Source organism: Propithecus coquereli, unplaced genomic scaffold (assembly GCF_000956105.1).
Source record: "Propithecus coquereli isolate 6110/MARCELLA unplaced genomic scaffold, Pcoq_1.0 Scaffold451, whole genome shotgun sequence".
NCBI lineage: Eukaryota > Metazoa > Chordata > Mammalia > Primates > Indriidae > Propithecus > Propithecus coquereli.
In genome coordinates, this window is record NW_012150297.1 from 1,020,738 (window position 1) to 1,036,581 (window position 15,844).

A 15,844-nucleotide genomic window follows, 5' to 3' on the forward strand; every position below is an offset into this window, starting at 1 on the left:
AGACGGGAACATCTGCACTTTACCACTGCTGGTGAGCACAATGGATCAAAACACATCAAATATGTTTAAGTCCGAGTTCATAACGATGTTAAGACTAATGACAAAAAAACCTCACTGGTCAGTTTTTAAAAAATCAATTATTTTGAAAATTAGTAAATAAAGGCAGAGATGGAACATTTATCCTGCCTTTTTATACAAACTGTATCTGTGAACAGCAAAATAGCTGATAATAGGAAGAGTCTCTCTAAAGAAAGACGAAATGATGATAGAATTATAGTACCATTCTTTTGTAACTTCTTACAGAATAATGCATCTAGGTAGTGATCATCGACGGCTGTGAATATCCCCAGAAGAGAAACCACCAGACACAACGTGCCCCCTGAAGGAAGAGCACACCTCCCCCTGCAAGGTGGCCTTGCTACTCCCCACCGCCATGTAACTAACTCCTTCGCACCTAACTACCAGGTCTTGGCAAATGCATCTTAACACATTGAGCAACACCAGTGAGCAGCATCCAGACCATGAGAAACTACAGGACAACAACCCAGTTTCTGCAATAAATAAAAGGCAGGGTTAGAGAAGATGAGAAAAAAAGAGAGCACGAGCACACCAGAGCGTAAAGATTCAAACAGACTTAAAAGACACATCAACCAAGATAATTAAGGAAATTGGATATTTTATGATATTAAGAAATTATTCATTTGACAATACTATGGTTATGTTGAATTATTTTTAAAGTACTCATCTTTTAGAGACACATATCGAACTATTTATAGATGAAATATGACAGATAGGCATTTTCAAAATTCAAAAAACAATACTTATCACCTAAAGACCCACAATCCTCAAAATCAGCCCCCCTTTACTACTTCTAAAACACAGCCGGGACTTACCATGCAGACCAGTCTGTTCTCCTGGGTCTCCTTCTCAAAGGAGACCTCTGCGGCCTCCTCGCCCCCTGCAAGTCTCTCCCCAACGTCACCGCTGATGCGCATCACCTCCACGTGCAGCCGACCTGCCACCTGGAGCAAGGGGGAAGGCAGAAACTTTGGTCCAGACTGGGTTCAAACAGCAGATGACCTCTCTGCTGTTCCAGAGTCAAGTCGTGAGGTTAATGGCAGATGAGGATTTAGAAGCCTAGTTTCTAGCATTTACTCTCCCGTCTAAGCACCTGGAATAGGCCGGGCGCGGTGGCTCACGCCTGTAATCCTAGCACTCTGGGAGGCCGAGGCGGGCGGATCGTTTGAGCTCAGGAGTTCAAGACCAGCCTGAGCAAGAGCGAGACCCCCTACCTCTACTAAAAAAATAGAAAGAAATTGGCTGGACAACTAAAAATGTATATATAAAAAAAAAAAAATTAGCCGGGCATGGTGGTGCATGCCTGTAGTCCCAGCTACTCAGGAGGCTGAGGCAGTAGGATCGCTTGAGCCCAGGAGTTTGAGGTTGCTGTGAGCTAGGCTGACACCCCGGCACTCACTCTAGCCCAGGCAACAGAGTGAGACTCTGTCTCAAAAAAAAAAAAAAAAAAAAAAATAAGTACCTGGAATAACCACCACAAAGCCCTGTGGAAACACGAGGTATCGATAATACACATACGCATCATCTGTCGTTACTGATAGAAAACAGTAACAGCAATATACTGTCACCGCCCTACTGTTTCTGGAACTGTCCTCTGCAGGAAATGAGGCAGGAAGAGACCAACCTCTCCTTTCTGGTTGACGATAGGGACGGCGTATTGTAACTTGACATCATAGAAAAGGGACTCGAGGAAGACATTGGCCACCCCAATGAGACTGTGGTTTTCCTGCTCGTCGTAGAACGGATCAGCACGCTTGAAGTAAGACCGTATTACCTGTAAGGAGAGTCGGAGCGTGCAACTTCAGGAAAATCGTTTACAATGAATGCATTCGACCTACTGCTTTTTGATGTATTCTAAGTAATTAAACTTCACTTTCATTATCCCAACTCTTGTAGTCTTTAGAACTTTTTTCTAAAATACAGAAAAAAATTAGAAAAAATTCTAGATTTTTTTATTAAAGAAAATAAAGTTTTTGCTGAAGTACAGCACTGATTCGTCACACATACAGGCGTCCTCATTCCCACGCAGAAGAGCAGTCAGCGAGCGCCCTGTACCCTGACAGCACGATCCCAGTGACAGGTCATTACTTACAGCATTTCTTCTCCTTTCCTTGGAAATCTTGCCACGAAATAATGAAACAATATATATATAAACTAGAAAAAGAAGGAGAACGTACTAAACTACACTTCATTTTTCTTCATTTAGGGAAGAGGGTCATTCGTAGCTTTCCATTTGTTCCTACCAAATCATAGGCCACACTGCTGCTAATAAAAGGTGAGCCCCTCAGAGGAGGGTGGCAGGTTTTTTTGGTATTTTTCATTGTTTTATTTTTAAGTTGAAATAGAGGAATTTAGTAAGAAAACGAAAAAAATTTAAAGCAAAGATGTCACCTAAGACATCATTTTTATTGATGACAATCTGGAAAAAAAAACATTTTTACAAAACAAGAGACTAAGGAAATAAACAACTTTGCAGAAACAGGACCAGCAGTATTGAAATCATGTAAAAACACATATAATACATATTTCTATCTTAAATACATGCAAGTACATGGCTGGAATGAATGAGAAAACCCGCAACTTGAGGAGAGAGTGCTAGCACCTAGGTCTACGGCACCTACAGTAGGATCAAAGCTCCTTCTCAAAAATGTTCTTAATAGTGTAAATATTGAAGTACCGCTGATGTTCAATTTAAAAACATATATTGTAGGTTTAACTATCTGCAAGGTTAACGGGGTTGAGAAATGGGAAGGGAGAGGAGGCCTGGCCCCTGTCCTAAGGTGGTTCCCACAGCAGCATGAGGGACAAGTGCCAGCAGAAGTCAGAGTGGAAAGTGGAGAGCTCTGCTGGAAATCCAAAAGACAAAAATGAGAAGAAAAAAGAGATAATCAGACAGGCTATTAAAATTCCTAATTTGCTAAACAAGTTAGAGGACTAAAATAAATTTTACTCTAGGTAGAGTATTACAGTTTTGGAAAAAGAACAACTGTCCCCCGGAATGGCTAGGCTCATTCCAGGCTGGTACCTTCTATGACTACTGGTTAAGTGATTTTTAAAAAATAACTTACCGGGGTATCTTCTTCACACTCTTTCCACTCCTGATAAAGGTCTCTCATATCCAATAACCTGTTGTCCAGTTTTTCCAAAGACCAAATCTGCTTCCCTTTTCCTTTTCTTCTCACCTGGATGGCAGGTTCACTGAGAAGAGAACCTCGCTGCAAAGACAGCAAGAGTGACCGGGTCACAACGAGGCCGGCTACCCACGCGGGAGGTCAGAGCAGGACATTCCAGACCCGCCAGGCAAATGTCGTCACACCAAAACTCAAACAGCCATCATTCTTTAATCTGTTGATTACTTAAGTATAAGCTTACATTTAAAGTTTGACTGCAGCTGGATATAAATTTAAATTTAAAACCCAAAAGACTAGACCATGTTTAATGGAAAGTCAAAATAAAAATGTTTTATTCGGGCTCTCATACAACCACAGAGATCAAGGACAGATAGAATCCTAAGCACTGAATAGCAAGGGAAAGTTTGTGGGGTGTTGGGGAGGAAACTATCTTTTACCTTTCAAAAGTGCAAATTTTTAATTCTTTTTGAATGGCTGGTATCTTCGTTAGGGTACAAAACATGAAATGCTTAAAAGAATAAACTGAAAAGTGTCCCATTTACCCATTTTAAAGCAACGAATGATACCAGTTTCCAAATATACATAGTTTGAACTTATTATTAAATGAGTAAAGAACTAGACAGAGGTGGTGGCTGCACAACACTGGGAAAGTACTAACTTGGTAGAATTGGTCACTTTAAAATAACAATGTTATATTATGCAAATTTCACCTAAAATAGCATGCATGAAAGTTTTTCCAGCTTATAAAAGCCCTGTGTTTTTAATGTAGAAAAATGTAGACCCTTTTTAAAGCCATGAAGTAGGAAAAACATCCCCTATGCATCTCCCCCAGAGAGATCTATGAGTTATTTAATCAATTTATATTTACTGGCTTAATTTATCAACTGTTCTGCTATGTACACTTAGAAATTAAGAGAACTGTGAAACCACCACTGTTTCATTAACATCTTGTCTACAATCATTTCCAAAGAAACACAATTTTCATAATGCAAACAAAGATTTCAAGGTTTTTTTGGAGAAAGAATCTCGCCCTGTTGCCACAGCTGGAGTGCAGTGGTGTCATCGTAGCTCACAGCAACCTCAAACTCCTGGGCTCAGGGGATCCTCCTGCCTCAGCCTCCCAAGTGGCTGCTACTACAGGTACGCACCACCATGCCTCTTTCTGAGAGGTTAGAAGAGACTTCTTGGAAATAATTTAAACAGATTTGAAGAGAGGGAGTGGAGTGAAATGAATTGGTAGGGCCAGGAGGGGAGGTGGAGAGTATATTCTCCCAGTGGATAAAACACATATGCACAAAGGCAGAGAATTAAAAGGCGATAAATTCTACTTGAGTGAGGAGGAGAAAGGATCTAGACTCACGGGGTACAAACAGCGATCTGAGGGCAAACCCACTGCGGCTTAAATCACACCGGGGAAACATAAGGCCATTTTATCCGACGAGATCTTTTTTAGCCAATGAATGGCAACCTCACCTTCCTGTTGGCATCCAGGCTCGAGGCTGGAATCTGTAGGGTAACTTTATACTCTGTTCTTTTATCCAGCTCCTCTGCAATGTAACTAGCTTCTCGCACCAGCAGGTTGGCTTTGACAATTTGTTCCCTCAGCCGCATCAGGCTGTTATTCAATGTTGCTTCTCTTTTTAAAAAAAAAAAAACAAAAACAAAAAGGCAGGGTGGGAGGTAGGGAGGAGGTAACACAGAAAGCAGCACGTCAGAAAACCGCACAGTAATAATATGCTAATGCCAAAGGTTGAACCAAGCTTTCCAACTGCTTGTGCACACAGGGAACGTTACCGACGCTGACCCATGCACACGCTTGTACCCGGCTGCACGTAAGCACCGTCACACACATATGCGGCGAGCTGCCCGCAGATAAGGGTAGGGCTTTGCAAACCTGTGTACGCAAATCACCTGGGGATGCTGAAAAACTCAAGATTTTGACTCAAAATCAGGCGGAGGCCTGAAACCCTACAGTTCTATCAATCACAGGTGACAGGGACGCTGCCCGCCTGCAGACCAAACTTTGAACAGCATGAGGTTAGTGAAGTACAGTCTGCAACCACGGAATAGGCATTTTAATGCAATGCTAATTAGAGTTCAAACTTGCAATTTGCATCTCATCAGCACCATGCTTTACCTACCTCAGCTAATCAGTCCAGATAACCAACTTTCTTTTCCTTTTTTTTTTTTTAAAAGCATCTACCCACGCTTCAGAACCTAAAGCATAATACAATGATAAAGTATACTCCTTTATTCAAACCCAAAAGCCATACAAACTGAAACGGGGTAGGACCTAACATGGGCAGCTTTAAATAAAGCAACATAAATTGGCAATTCCCATTTTTTCAACAATGAAAAAAATAAAATGAGGTGGTTCTTGGCTGTAACAATTTTTTTCGTTTTTTTTTGAGAGAGGATCTCACTCTGTCCCCCAGGCTGGAGTGCAGTGGCGTGATCGCAGCTCACTGTAGCCTTGAACTCCTGGGCTCAAGAGATCCTCCTGCCTCAGCCTCCCAAAGTGCAGGGATTACAGGTGTGAGACACATTCCCAGCCAACGCTCTCCTTTAATGCAATTCTTTTCCATGAACCATCTCAATGTTCCCCTTTGGTACTGTCCCTCCAGCGTCAAAGGTGGCTGACATGAGCTATACCATGACCTCTTGTGCCGCCTACCTCTCCTCAGCCCACTGCCGCAGGCGCTGCTGAGCGCTGGGCGACTGCAAGGAAAAGCGGTCCCCGCTGCGGCAGTTCTGCTTCTCGGGAGATAGCCGCCTCCGGAGCTGCTCCAGCTCGTGTTCGTACATGAGCCTCTGGCGCTCTAGTGCAGACCGTTTCTCTTCTTCGTGCTGCTGTTCTAGGCTATTCAGTATCGACTGCATTGGATCTAAACACATTCGTTAAAAAATAAATAAATAATGAACAAAAGGTAAGATACGATAAACTTCAAATGCTGTTCTCTGTGGTTATGCTGTTTGCCGTCCTAACCGCACCACCTAACTAACACCATTAAAGGCAATCTGGAATAAACTTCACTGTCCTTACTTCCGATTACTTACGTTGTTAACCTATCCCCAGCTGGATATTATTGTATCTATTATATGTTCTACACATAACCTAAGATGTGGTCAATCCTCCGGGAATACTTTGTAATAATAAGCCAGTCAAGCTTCAAACCAGAGAAATTCTATCAATGAGAACAAAGTGAGTTGACTGTATATCGAGATGCAAAGTTTTTATAAATACAATAACGCCAAAGAGACAAAATAATAGGGTATAGAGAAAAACAACATAAAGATTGTCTTTTCTGCTGACATTTAAAAGGTCTCCATCGTAAAAATTTTCGACACTCTACCAACTTTAAGGGATTCTCAAATGCACAACAGCTTTTCTCACCGTTACTGCCCAGGGCCTTCATGGTCACCTCCATCTGGGCGTATTCGTAATTGAAGTTGATTTCACTGGACACCTCACTGGAGGAGTCTCCGTCTACATCTAGCTGCTCGGAACTGCTGTCGTTCTTCCCGGAGGTGTCCTGTTCCTCATCCTCTCGCTCTGCTTTCTTTTTCTTTTTAGGCAAATTGAGTCTTGGGGGGAAAAAAGGAGTATTACTTTTAAAATCAAGATAGGCACTTATTCATTCCATTCATTAAATACTGGCAATTTGCTAGAAGCCAAGTGGATACCACGGAAGCACAAGGCCATTACTGCAGTCAGGCAGTTCATAGTGTAGCAGAAGTAGAACACTCACAATTGTGTGCACTCACACAATTACGACAGAAAGCGCAACACCAGGCCACACAACTCTCGCAAGCCAGGTGCTAAGGAAAGTCTAAGGACCGTTTCACAGTGAAGTAATGAAGCTATGAAGACTGGGAAATCGTTTGAGCTGAGTCTTAAAGGATAAAGCAGAAAGTTCGGGCAGAGGGAGCATCATGAGAAAAGATGTGAAAATGGTAACGTTCATATTCCCTGGAGAAACTATGAGCGAAACAACAGAGATACACAAAATTTGTACAGCACAAGTTGAAAGATAAAGCTGGAAATCAACTTCATGCAAACTATGCAGGTTTTGAATAATAAGCCAAGCAATTTGCACTTGATTTAGTTTGGGAAGGAAAAAAATTCTCCATGCTCTCTGTACCCACTGCACTTTTCTCAATACCTAAAATACCAACTGGCCCCAACAAAGGAAACCTATTAGCTCTAGGAAACATTGGCTTGACATCTAAAGCACACTGACCAGCAACAGGAAGAGGAGACCAGAATTTTACTTTCATACAAGATCCAGCCTGCTGTCCTTGCCAACACAACACCAATTGGTTGGAAAACAATGTCCTGACCAATAGTACAGTCAGGGCTAGCATGGCCACCACTGTCCTCCTTTCAATTCTTGTGCCTGAATACGCTTTGATGGCTGGAGTGGGAAGGCTATCTTTCGGCCACAGGGAAATGCCATGACAGTGACCAGACTACAGCCATGACATTTGTGAGAGGCTTAGCCAATATTAACAACCATCTTCTTTCAGATTTCTACTTCTGTCAGGGAAATAAACAATCTGTTTAAACCATCACAGTCAAATTTGCCATTACTTGCAGCTGAAAGCATTCCTAAAAAGAAATACCAACCTTATTTTACAGATAAGGAAACTAAGATCACAACTATTTTTCAGTAAAAAATAAATAAAAAGAACATATCAGAAAAAAATTAATGAATTCTTATACTACATGCAAAAACAATCATCTTCCATTGGGAAATAAAAAGGAAAAAATGTGAAACCCAGTATTTTTCCTGAGTGTACTGTTCATATATCTTTAGGGTTCAGACCATATATATAATGAACACATGCATACATAAAATACACATATCAAATATATATACACAAAAAACAGCGTATAATTTTTATGGAGTTTACTTTCAATACATATTCTCTATTTCAGAACATAATCTTCAATAATAACCCTCTTTAAGGGACATGAACAACGTCATACCTGAAGAAATGGTTGTTTCCCCATAATATCCTGTCCCCATGGTGCAGCTGTGTCAGACTAGAGACAGAAGATCCATTTACAAATGTTCTGTAAGAGATCAAACATGAATGATTATAGCATCATTTCTTCTACTTTAATTTTCTAATACTATAAAGATCTAGTTACTAGGAAAAACAAAATAATTAATTCCCCAAAACAAAATCTGCCCTTGGTGAATTTTAATATTTGTATTTACTTCTTTGCTTATTTACCTAAAATGTTTATGGTATTAAATACAAACATACATCGTTTTATTGTGCTTCACTTTATTGTACTTTGCAGGGTGGAGTGCAGTGGTGTCATCATAGCTCACTGTAACCTCAAATTCCTGGGCTCAAGCGATCCTCCTGCCTTAGCCTCCCAAGTAGCTGGGACTACAGGCGCATGCTATGACGCCTGGCTAATTTTTCTATTTTTAGTAGAAAAGGGGTCTTGCTCCTGCTCAGGCTGGTCTCCAACTCCTGACCTCAAGTGATCCTCCCGCCTTGGCCTCCCAGAGCGCTAGGATTACAGGCGTGAGCCATCACACCCAGCCAGATACTGCATTTTTTACAAATTGAAGCTTTGTAGCTGCCCTGTGTTAAGCAAGCCTATTGCACCATTTTTTCAACAGCATGTGCTCACTCTCCATCACACTTTGGTAATTCTCACAATATGTCAAACTTTTTTTATTATATCTGTTATGGTGAGATCTGTGATCAGTGACCTTTGATGCTACTGTTGTAATTGTTTTGAGGTACCATGAACCACACCAACATAAGGTGGTGGACTCAATCAATTTGGTATGTGTTCTGACTGCTCCACTGCCCAGCCATTCCATCATCTCTTCCCCCTTCCCAGGCCTCCCTATTCCCTAAGATACAACAATATGGAACCAGGCCAATGAACGACTACAGTAACCTCTAAGTGTTCAAGTCAAAGGAAGAATTAGGCATCTCTCATTTTAAATCCAAAGGTATTCTCAGTTAAGGTTAGGGAGGAAGGCATGCTGAAAGTCAAGATGGGCTGAAAGCTGGGCCTCTTCCGCCAAACAGCCGAATTATAAATGCAAAGGAAAAGTTCTTGAAGGAAATCAAAAGTGCTACTTCGGTGAACATATGAATGATAAGACAGTGAAACAGCCTTATTGCTGATATGGAGAAAGTTCTTGTGGTCTGGATAGATCGAGGCAGCCACAGCACTCTCTTAAGCCAAAGCCTAACTCAGAGCAAGGTCCTAACTCTCTTCAATTCTTTGATGGCTGAGAGAGGCAAGGAAAATGCAGAGGTATTTCAAATAACCTTATCTACGGGGAGGAGAGCACCAGAATGAGAATTATGTTGTAGCTGGTAGAAAGGCAGCGGTCACACACTGCCACCAAGAGAGGGGGTTGGTGTCATGTGGGTGGCACAGTGACCATGTTTTCATTTGTGCTTAAATGAAATGACGATTGGCCTGCTTTGTCTTATTTACCACAGTCTCAGAGCACCCTTGCCTGAGGTGGCCTTGTGTGCGATGACTTATGGCTCATGAGAGGACAGCACGAGGGCCGGGCCGGCGTGTGCTGCTTTTTTCTTTCTCACTTGATCCTTCACCAGGAATTTGACAGCTTCCCAATACAAAAGACTTTATGGATGAAATCAGTGATGATATTACTTTTTGATAGCATATAATGAAACAGATTAACATTTGGGAGATCAATATAATTTAGTTACCGTCGTCTATGACGGTTACAGACTGTCCTACGTCCAGCGCTATCACAGGGAAGGAAACAAAGTGATGCCTCTTCATTCACGGTTTACCGAGTACCTGTGTGCTAGTCTTATGTCACCTGCTACAGAGAACTCAAGAAAAGGCGCTTGAGCTCAGGGAGCCCACAGTGCAACGGGGTAACAGCGGTCAACAGCTGACAAGAACACACCACGAAGCACTCATGGCACAGGAAGCACAGAGCGCGTGGGGTATGATATTGACACATACCGAGGCCACTTCATCTAGACCAACGGGGACCTGTTCATCGCAGACAATGGCAGAGCCTATCCTTACAGGTCAGGTGGGAGTCGGCAGCCAAAGGCGCGGCAGACGCACAGGAGCAGGAGGTCCACAGGAGGGGGGGAAGGGATTTTCCACCAAAAACAGAAGTAAGTCTTCTGGGGTGTGGTGAGTGGGCCAGGAAGAAGTTTAGGGTATCGGCGGAGGTTCCGTGGTTGTGGATACAAGGGAGGAGGGATGGGTGTGGGAGATATTGAAAAGTCTAATATAACTAACTGGATATTTTAATTGAATGAACTTAAAAATAAAAGCTAACGAAGGCCAAATGTCCCTCATGCTGCCCACAAGTAGTGTACTTTCTTCCTCCTAAAAATTGCTATGCCATTAACACTAGTTCAAGTACGTTACCTGGTATTCTTCTGGGGAGTCAGCATAACCTGGCCTTCTGGAGTGATGTCTATAATACAATGTTCTGGAAGAATTCCCATTCCACACAGTTGGATATCTTGGGAATTTGCTGACCCTATCAATGTATGTTCCTAAGAAAGAATCAAATTCACTGATTAATATTGTGTTCTTACATGTACACAAACTGAAGTCAACTACACTGAGCCCTCTTACATTAATCTATCACCTTAGCTAAAAGATTTTTAAGGAGGAAATGGACTGGTAAGGGAAGTCCTTGGCTTTCTCTGAAGTTCAGTCTGTAATTCATAGTTTCTTATAAGAAATAATGTACTCGGTTGAGTTATACCTTTTAAACTTAAAGCTATAATTTTATATTCATGGCTATATATATCTATTATTTACCATCACAATATTCATTCCAAATATTTTATACTATTCTCAGAGCATAAGCCATGTGTCAGTGATGTACCAAAAATACTGGTCTAAAAACTCCATTTACTTAAGTTGCACATAACTTACCTGGTCTCGAACAAAATGAGTCAGCTACAAAGATAAGAGCTATTCAAATATAAAGAGTTTGAAAAGATAAAAATTATTTTATGAATTTCGTGGTCTCCCCTAGCCTCATAAAAGATGTAACAGATATGTTCTTACCTTAGACCCCCAACTACTCCGTTCTCTAAGCCCATCTTTTTGGGAGGTAACTCGCCTATCCTTAATGAAGAAAATTGGCACCATAAAAATTGAGCTCTGTCTAATGCATGTCAATATTTGACTACCTGTGCATGATTAAATGTCAATATGACTAGGATGTGTTTCCAGGCCACCTTCTCTTTTGACACACCTACATTAGGGGTCAGATATTAAATACTTTAGGCTTCACGAGTCATACACAAGCATTCAACTCTGCCCTTGTAGTGCGAAAGCACACAGAGAATACCGAAGTGTGTAATTGTGGCTAAATTCCAATAAATTTATTTATGAACATTGAAACTTGGATTTCATATAACTTTCATGTGTCTGAAATATTCTTCCAACACGTAAGACAATCATAAACCATGTAAGATTTACAGACCATGTAAAAATGTAAAGATAAGCTCTTCCTATTATACTGTAAGTACTGCAATAAAAATACCAACGAGGGAAAAAAAAGAAACATCACAAGTCGGTATAGCAGATTATCTAATGAGTACCTAAATGCTGTGAAGGTAGCATGTAATGAAAATAAATAAAGTTACAAACAGGGACAGCATCTCAGTGTGTTTATGTGATACCTGGGTATGTGAGTCTGAAGCATGCTAGTCCCAAGGGTTCCAGGATTATGTTCTGGAAGAGTAAGAGAACCGTACCACTTGGAATTAGAAAAGAACTTCAGGGATGTTTTAATCCAGGACCTTCATTTACAGATGGGGTGTAAGTCATCCGGGGATGTGAAGTCACCTGCCTAGCATCTATTAACAAATTGTCTTCAGAATCTGAAGACAAAGAAATAAAAAACGCTCAGCCTCCAAATTCCTCCATCCCACACGATGGTATCACTTTACTGAAGCAAAAACTGTTCTTGGACTGAGATCATCCTTCTGAATGTGCTTTGTCATGAATATATCCTTGTCATGGGGTTAGCTCGGGCAGTCAAGAAATCCACACTGCCTCCAACTCTGCCAAGAGAGTTGACCGCACGGTCTCAAAAAGAACCCAAACACCTCCACATGAGATGACCAGAAATATTTTGACTACTCTCCAAAAAGCTTTAAATAGTTTCTTTGTTTAATTTTTAGTCAAGAACAGATATGAATCAGGGTTTTTCTTGGTGTGTGTGTCTGTGTGTTCCAATTTGAACTACATTACATCAGAAAGAAAAAGAACTCCTGGTTCTGAGAAATAAAAAGGACAGGATAGGTAAGTCCTGTTCTAACACTGCACCTCTCCAGCATGTGAGTATCTCTGGCTGATACCGTAACTCAAAATCCTACCAACACTGTTCAGAAGCGCAGTGAAGTGATAACACATCATTTTTAATCGGCAATACGCATATTAAATCCCACATAGGGCATCAAATGAGAAAGTGCAATGTGCAATGTTGTATGTTTGTTTTATATTTGTACAGTGCTTCTGTTTATGAAGTGCTTCCATCTATCCAATCCTAACAGGTACCCGGCAAGGCAGCCAGAGATAACTTCCTCTCATTTACACAGGGAGAACCTACAGATTGGACTGGGAGAGGGCTTGGCGGTGGACCAGAAAAACAGGTCACCTCCCTCCTACTGCAGCCTTGCTCCTCCTAGACCTAATATCTGGGACGTACACACGTCACTGTATGTACCAAAGACCCAGCATAACTCACAGTGATACAAAACACGGTATAAGATCCTTATTAACAAAAGGGCCTTATCAAGATGACACAAAGCAACTAGCCCAGGACATCTTGATAAAAACTGAGAAACTAGCCGTGTCATGAATTCTTGAGTCTTTTTGCACATGAAATCACACAACTCTCTAATCTTAAAGCTGTTTCCAACTTAATCAGCTCATTAGCTTTACTTTCCTAGTCACGTGAGTTAAATCCACATATATAAGGGGAAAGACACTGCGTCCCAGCATTTATTAACTGCATGTTAGAGTCGTATAGTCCGTTTGGAGCACTCCTCGTAATTTATGCAGTGTCTTGGGGCTCGTGCTTATTCTAAAAGTTGTCCCCTATCTTCCCAGTATGTCCCAGGATTTACAGATTTCAACATGTACCAATGTTTGCCTTTTCCTCCATGCTCTGACCCTCTCAGTCTCTAAAAGACCTACTCTCCCTTTTTTTTAATAGACTGACAGTCCAAATTTTTTTATTTTCCTAGAGTACTAGAAATTTAAATTTCATATCAAGTGGTACTAAGATTTTACTTTCTTTAAACATTTCCTCTTACACAAGCTAACAAACTGCTCACAAAAAGATATGCTTCACATAGACGACAAAAGCTTTAGTCTGACTATATGAATCACTTAGTCTTAAAAGTCATCCTTTAAGCTTTAAAGTAATCTACTTAATTCCCTGGTATAAATCACATTAAACAATGGTAGGTGAGTTATTTAACTTGTTGAAAGCAATACTGGAATATCACTTTTTATATCACTAGGTTGAATGACATCACCCAAAGACTAAAAAGGGAAACTGAGTCAAGAAATCCAGGACTGTTCTCCATTCCAGCTTATTCAAAGGAAAACAATTTGCTATTTTTTTAGTAAGCATGGTCCCTCGAGTTTAAAAAAGTACTGTGAAATACTGTTCTATTTCACGGCAGGGAACGAGCAGCAGAGCACACGACCCCACCTTGAGATAGTACACCAGGAGTTCGTTCAGCGCAGGGTCAGCGTTCAGGTTCACCAGGAAACACTTGTCATCCCCAACTTTGATTCCGGAAGACTGCAGAGATATTCCAAGGCTCTCGAGCTGTTTCTGTCTCTCCTGTAAATGTATTAAAGTAGTTAATTCCACAGCTATTGAGGCAGCAAGATACAAAAGATCTTACAACATCAGAGTAATTACTCAATAGCTTTATAGTTCAAATATGCTCTCTTTGGATATGGCATTATAGATTACTGCATTTTTCTCTTCTTTCTAAACTATATAAAATTGTTTTTGGTTAATTCAAATTTTATTTTGAAAAATAAAACCCATTACAAATAGCAACCAAGTATACTAGTAAGTTCTCGATTTTTGTTCTTGAAAATATCCAACATCTTGAAGTCATCTCACTTGGCTCTGGATATCTGAGCAAATGTACATGCGCTTGACCCAACTGGGATCCTTCTACAAGGCGGTTTTTAATTCACTCTCCTGTTTGCCACCTTCGGTGACACCCCCAGTCAGGACAGAGGCCAAACTCCCCCAATAAAGTTCAGAAGGCCCTCTAGCCTGGCCCATTTCCCCTCAGGAAGGCAAGGCACGGAAGGTGGTATTGGATAAAACAGGCAGCGCCCTCCAAAGGGACACCTGAGGGAGGAAGAGAAAAGACACCAAAACCAAGCTCCCCAAGCACCACTATGGCTCACACCTACCTTGCTTTGCATCAGCTCAGCAACACTTCAGTGTTTACTCTAGAGTAGCTCAAAACAGCTCACAGCAAGTAGTCCCAAACTGGACAATTATTAATATTACAGTGACCAGTAATTTATAAGAAATATAACCTGATACATGTGATGAGGAATAATTTATACACTGATGTGTTTTCTTCTCTGTAATCTGGGGGATATGTTTTAAGATAAGCCAACGCAGGGATTCAGATAAAACAAGACCGGGCACGTGTTGATCTTTAACGAAACCAGGTGATAGGTATCTGTAGATTTATTACACTCTAATTGTTCTCTATTTTGAAAATGTCCATAATAAAAATGTTTTTAAGATTGAATTTAATCCTAGTCTGCACTAATATAACATCTGCTTTCTGCTAAGTAATAGTACCATCCTACAACGTCTGACACAGAGACAGACGGATTCTGGACAGCACATTTCAAAAGGGAAACCCACTGGGTGACAAAAGATGTAGCAAGTTCCATATATTCTCTAGTATGAGGAACAGTTAAAAAACACAAGGGAATTTTAACTTAGAAAAGGAAGGGGAAGAGGCAGAGGGGTGGATTTAAACAGCTGAACAACTGAACTGAGTAACAGTCCCAGTCATGGAAGGCTATTGGAGGATTCCATAAAACACTGTAGCTAAGAGTGCTTAGCCTAGGGCCCAATACAGAAGTGTACCCAATAAATGTTGGCTGTTATTGTTATCTTTAGTTCCTCCATACAGGTGGGACACTTATTCTCTTCAATATAGAAGAACAAATTAGGGCCAATGAGTAAAAATGAAAGAATAAGAGATTGATTAAATAGCTACTATTAGAGCTGTCCAATCACAAAAAGACTGCCAGGTGGCTACCGAGCTCCACAATGCCACATGTATGTCTAAAACTGAGGCTGGATAACTATGTGACAGAAAAGCCACAGAGTAAATCTTTTTTTAAGTAGACAGACCTTTTAAGCATTTTCTCCCAAGGCTAACTTGGACTAGATCATCCTAGACTAATGCTCATGTTCCCACCCTAAGATGTCACAACTCTACCATTATTATTAGAAAACAATGAGAGTCACTTCGGATTTAGGTATTTCAAATTACTTTCACTGAGTTGTCACATGGATGCAAGAAGCTCATAGCCTAATATCTACCACTAGTAATTTTGTAATTTC

The 15,844-nt window shown here is 40.8% G+C and overlaps 1 protein-coding gene across 1 annotated transcript in view; it reads right to left on the reverse strand.

The window, feature by feature from the left end:
• The window catches only part of KIF13B (kinesin family member 13B), a 172,319-nt gene that overhangs the window by 73,060 nt on the left and 83,415 nt on the right, over positions 1-15,844 (reverse strand). Inside the window, exons 12-20 of the mRNA XM_012654927.1 lie at positions 13,937-14,071; positions 10,618-10,748; positions 8,200-8,286; positions 6,604-6,794; positions 5,884-6,094; positions 4,683-4,845; positions 3,147-3,293; positions 1,703-1,852; positions 894-1,022 (exon numbers count right to left, since the gene is read on the reverse strand). Of these exons, the coding sequence (XP_012510381.1) occupies positions 894-1,022; positions 1,703-1,852; positions 3,147-3,293; positions 4,683-4,845; positions 5,884-6,094; positions 6,604-6,794; positions 8,200-8,286; positions 10,618-10,748; positions 13,937-14,071 (1,344 nt within the window). The remainder of the gene's footprint in view (positions 1-893; positions 1,023-1,702; positions 1,853-3,146; positions 3,294-4,682; positions 4,846-5,883; positions 6,095-6,603; positions 6,795-8,199; positions 8,287-10,617; positions 10,749-13,936; positions 14,072-15,844) is intronic.